The 5257-nt window shown below is 38.7% G+C and overlaps 1 protein-coding gene across 1 annotated transcript; it reads right to left on the minus strand.

Annotated features, from left to right (window-relative positions):
• Positions 1–1763: 1763 nt before the first annotated feature.
• Positions 1764–3357, minus strand: LOC309567107 (E3 ubiquitin/ISG15 ligase TRIM25-like). Its single transcript, XM_082272437.1, has one exon. It carries the CDS (start codon positions 3341–3343, stop codon positions 1766–1768), a length of 1578 nt encoding a protein of 525 aa, XP_082128563.1. The 5' UTR covers positions 3344–3357; the 3' UTR covers positions 1764–1765.
• Between the last annotated feature and the right edge of the window lie 1900 nt (positions 3358–5257).

Raw genomic sequence — 5257 nt, forward strand, 5'->3', positions numbered from 1 at the left:
GGGTATGTTAACACCATGTGGAGAGATGTGGATTTTTTTCAACCTAGGTCTCTGCAAGGACATAGAGGACACGATTATTTTCTTAATTCCCTGTTCACACCACAATTTCGGTGTCATGTGAGTTTTTTTTCTGCACAGAATAAATTTGTTGTGGTGTGAGTAGGACTCATAGAAAACAATTGTTTTCTTGGTGCCCTTGCAGACAGGTGCCAAAAAAACCGTACATCTCTGCACAAGGCCTTAGATGGTGAGAAGCAGGTATAGGGAAATTGCATTTTAAAATAGATCAAAACAAATATTAAAATTACAAAAACGACTTCCTTCTACGTTTCTAAACCCCGTTGAGCTTCTAGATCAGGGATCCTCAAACTACGGCCCTCCAGCTGTTGCAGAACTACCCATCCCATGAGGCATTGTAAAACTCTGACATTCACAGACATGACTAGGCATGATGGTAATTGTAGTTCCTGAACAACTGGAGGGCCGTAGTTTGAAGACCCTTGTTCTAGATGTTCTTCAAACAACTTCTTTATCTCTATGGAAATGGATCATTCATATAGAATAGAGAACAAGTTGAAGGTACCACATCCCAATTATAATGAAAGCAAAAAATTGGAAAAAATGTGGGGCAAAGGTCGGGACTTTATAGGTACCGTCTGAGACCCCGTTCACACAGGGGCGACGCTACTTGCTGGGGCGACCTGTGAAGTCGCAGTGCACAGCGTGCGCCGCGACCTCGGCGCGACATGCACGGACTTCATATCATTGAAGTCAATGCAGGTCGCCTCCAGGTCGCCCCAAAGTAGTACAGGATCCTTTTTCTAAGTCGGAGCGACTTGTGTCGCTCCTATTAGAACGGGTCCTGTGCTAATCAATGGCGAGCGACCCACCGCGACTTGTCAGGCGACTAAGTCGCCTGACAAGTCGCGCTAGTGTGAATGGGGACTTAGACCAATAAATACGAGAAGTTGTAAAAAAACATTTAGTTTAGACCCCATTCACACTGGGGGCGACTTGTCAGGCGACCTGGTCGCCTGACAAGTCGCCGTGGGTCGCCCTCCATAGAGTAGCACAGGACCCGTTCTAATAGGAACGACACAAGTCGCTCCGACATAGAAAAAGGGTCCTGTACTACTTCGGGGCGACCTGGAGCGACATGCATTGACTTCAATGATATGAAGTCCGTGCATGCCTCTCCGATGTCGTGGTGCGAGCTGTGTACCGCGACTTCACAGGTCGCCCCGGGAAGTCGGGTCGCCTGTATGTGAACCGGCTCGTATTTCTCAAAAGGGGGAAAAATATCAAAGAAAGGTTTGCAAAGGGACGAGGGAACAATTGATCTATACAAAGAGTCAATGTTGGACAATATGAGGATTATGTATTTATGTGATGATTTTATTGTCCAACATTGACTCTTTGTATAGATCAATTGTTCCCTCGTCCCTTTTGCAAACCTTTCTTTAATATTTTTACCCCTTTTGAGAAATACAATAAACTAAATGTTTTTATACAACTTCTCAAATTTATTGGTCTCAGACGGTACCTATAAAGTCCCGACCTTTGCCCCACATTTTTTCCAATTTTTTGCTTTCATTATAATTGGGATGTGGTACCTTCAACTTGTTCTTTATTCTATATGAATGAGCCATTTCCATAGAGATAAAGAAGTTGTTTGAAGAACATCTAGAAGCTCAACGGGGTTTAGAAACGTAGAAGGAAGTCGTTTTGTAATTTTGCCCCACATTTTTTCCAATTTTCAACTTCTTTATCTCGAAGAGCTTATGATTTTCACCCATCCGTTCCCATGATAAACGGAGTCCTCGCATACGCTGAATGCGGCACGAACTGGCTCTGCGAAGGTGGCGGTGAAAGTGTACAAGTGTCTCATTGGGTTCCTCTTCTCGTAAAAGGTCAGTTGGCCGGCCTCGAAGTCCAGATGTATTCTCAACCTGTTACATGAACTCTTCAGAGGCAATGGTGTAACCCTGCTGTCGTGAACTACAGAATACACGTTATCGGACCTGTACAAACACCAGGACTTCTTGTTATTTCCAATCCACGAGGATACGCCCCTCCTGTCTATACTGGGGTAACACACCCCGACCATCCACCACCCTGCTGAGCTCACCTCCACGTCCCAGTAATGTCTCCCCGAGGACAGGTTCTTCACACTCATCACCTGGCTACACTCAAAACTTTCCAGAGTTTGGAGGTACTTTCGGTTTTGTGAATAGCTAGCAGTTTTCATATCATCTGCTATATCAACGTTATCTCCAGCCGTGTTAATGTCCAGTAATATGGCAGAGGGTTCCTGCATGGAGAACCATATGTCTGAACCCAATAACATACTTGATAGGTCTGTGCATAAGGTCTGTAAGATCACACCATCGTCAAAGTCTTTCACAGCATCGTCCTTGTCATAGTCTGTCTCTCTTTCCTTATATCTCTCTTCGAAAAAGTCACTTCTATCAACATCCTCTAGGAAAGACAATGGATCAGTGGTGTCACATAGTTTCTGTATCTGACACATCTTCTGAACCATCTTCTTTTTCTCTATTTCCAGCTGCCAGATCATGTTGGAGACCGACTTTGAGATTTGCTCTTCCTGCTTGGAGATCTCGTTCAGCACCTTATTTTCTAATTCATCCAGCTGCCTTCTGATTCCACTGATCAAGGCGACAACTTTCACAATTACGGAGGCTGTTTGGTCTTCTACGTGCCGCTTATGGTCCTTAAGACTCTGGGCTCTTCTCTCAACCTCCTGTCTCTCCAAGGTTACCTTCTCCAAAATGTTTCTCAGCTTCTCTTTCTTCTTTCTAAATGCTTCATCCAGTGGTTCCACCGGGTGTCCAACGTGTTCTCCAACCAGGTGGCAGGTGGCACAGATACAGGTGGAGTCCGGAGTGCAGTAGTAACCCAAGGTCTTCTTGTGCACAGGGCATACATGCTTCCCTAGAGATGCAATGGGCGCTTCTAAAGTGTGCTCCACGGTTTTGTTATGTTTCCTCAGATGATCACCACACATGGAGATCTCACACGTGAGGCAGGACTTCACAGCAGGTACAGGAGAGTCGCAGTATGTACAGAAGACCTCATTCTCTTCCTGCTCTCTGAAAGCCTCGGCTATGTTATGCAGCCTCAGGTTTCGTTTCAGTTCAGGCCTCCTCTGGTATGTCTTCATACATTCAGGGCATTTGTTTGTCCTTAAATACTCCTGATGTTCCCACGTCTGTGTAATACAGTCCCGGCAGAAGCTGTGTCCACAAGGCAGGGTCACAGGATCCGTGTAGATCTCCATACAGATGGAGCAAATCAGCTCGGCTTTAAGATCGGCAGACGCCATTGTCTAACCCAGGAAGTAACTCAGCACTCGGCACGCTTCCTCCTCCTGAAAACAAGTTACATTGCGAGTTTGGTGATGCAGGCAAAATCCGTTAACCCTCCAGCATCCCAAGTTGTGGCTTATTTGAAACTGATATTCCTTTATACATTTTGAAAAGTTTAAAGGAGAATATAAACACTGAAAATAATAAAGGGAAAACAAAGTAAAAAAAATTTAATTTAAACTTTTAAAAAATTATTTGCATGTTATAAAGATAAAATCCAACAAAATGGTTAAAGAAGGACTCCTTTAAAGTCTTAAAGGGAAGTGATAAAGGGAAGGGAAAGGGAAAGGGAAGTGCATTTTTAATCACTGAAGAATTTGTCACCAGCACTTTTATCACGTTATAAAAAGACATTATTATTTGAAATACGTTTACACATCCAATATCTATTTATTCACCATTTTATAATATTTATTTATTCATTCACTTATTTTTAAACTTTAAATCATATGATTGACTGTCATTTTTTTTTATATATTAATTAAATAATTTATTATTTACATTTAATACCGACTGTATATTGCACATTTATATATAAGCTTGGAGCACTATTTCATTTATTAAGTTACATTGCGAGTTTGGTGATGCAGGCAAAATCCGTTAACCCTCCAACATCCCAAGTTGTGGCTTATGTGAAACTGATATTCCTTTATACATTTTGAAAAATTTAAGGAGATGATAAACACCGAAAATAATAAAGTGAAAACAAAGTAAAAAAAATTTTTTTAATTTAAACTTTTAAAAAAATGATTTGCATGTTATAAATATAAAATCTAACAAAATGGTTAAATAAGGACTCATTTAAAGTCTTAAAGGGAAAGGGAAGTGCATTTTTTATCACGGAAGAATTTGTCACCAGCACTTTTATCACGTTATAAAAAGACATTATTATTTGAAATACGTTTACACATCCAATATCTATTTATTCACCATTTTATAATATTTATTTATTCATTCACTTATTTATATGTTGATCACATTATTACGTTTTGCACTTTAAATCATATGATTGACTGTCATTTTTTTTTTTTTTAATGTATTAATTTGATCATTTATTATTTACATTTAATACCGACTGTATATTGCACATTTATATATAAGCTTGGAGCACTTTATAATCCGTGACACTATTTAATTTATTAAGTTACATTGCGAGTTTGGTGATGCAGGCAAAAATCTGTTAACCCTCCAACATCCCAAGTTGTGGCTTATGTGAAACTGATATCCCTTTATATATTTTGAAAAAATAAAATATTTTTTTTTTTACTTTCTGCTATAAAACACATTCACATAAAAGTTTAATGAGATGATAAACACCGAAAATAATAAAGTGAAAACAAAGTAAAAAAACATTTTTTTATTTAAACTTTAAAAAATGTATTTGCATGTTATAAAGATAAAATCAAACAAAAAGAAGGACTCTGTTAAAAGTAGATGTAAACCCTAATTTAATGTCATTTAGTTTGTGTACTGTGTATCTTAAAAAACTGCCTTTATTTTTTTCTTTCTTTTTTTTTTTTTTAACAACTTTACCTCCGGAAGATTTATCCCCTACATGACCAGGTCATTTTTTTGTGATACTTTAACTGACAATTGCGCAATCGTGCAAACGCTGTACCCAAATAAAATTTATGTCCTTTTTTGCCCACAAATAGAGCTTTCTTTTAGTATTTGATCACCTCTGCGTTTTTATTTTTTGTGCTATAAACAAAAAAAGGGCGACAATTTTGAAAAAAAAAAAAAAAAAAACAACAACAAAATCTTTTACTTTCTGCTATAAAACACATCCAATAAAAAAATGTAAAAAATCAAATTTCTTCATAAATTTAAGCCAATATGTATTCTGCTACATATTGTTGTTTAACCTCTTT

This window comes from Pelophylax lessonae (assembly GCF_965119305.1).
Source record: "Pelophylax lessonae genome assembly, chromosome: 11".
NCBI classification, from domain to species: domain Eukaryota; kingdom Metazoa; phylum Chordata; class Amphibia; order Anura; family Ranidae; genus Pelophylax; species Pelophylax lessonae.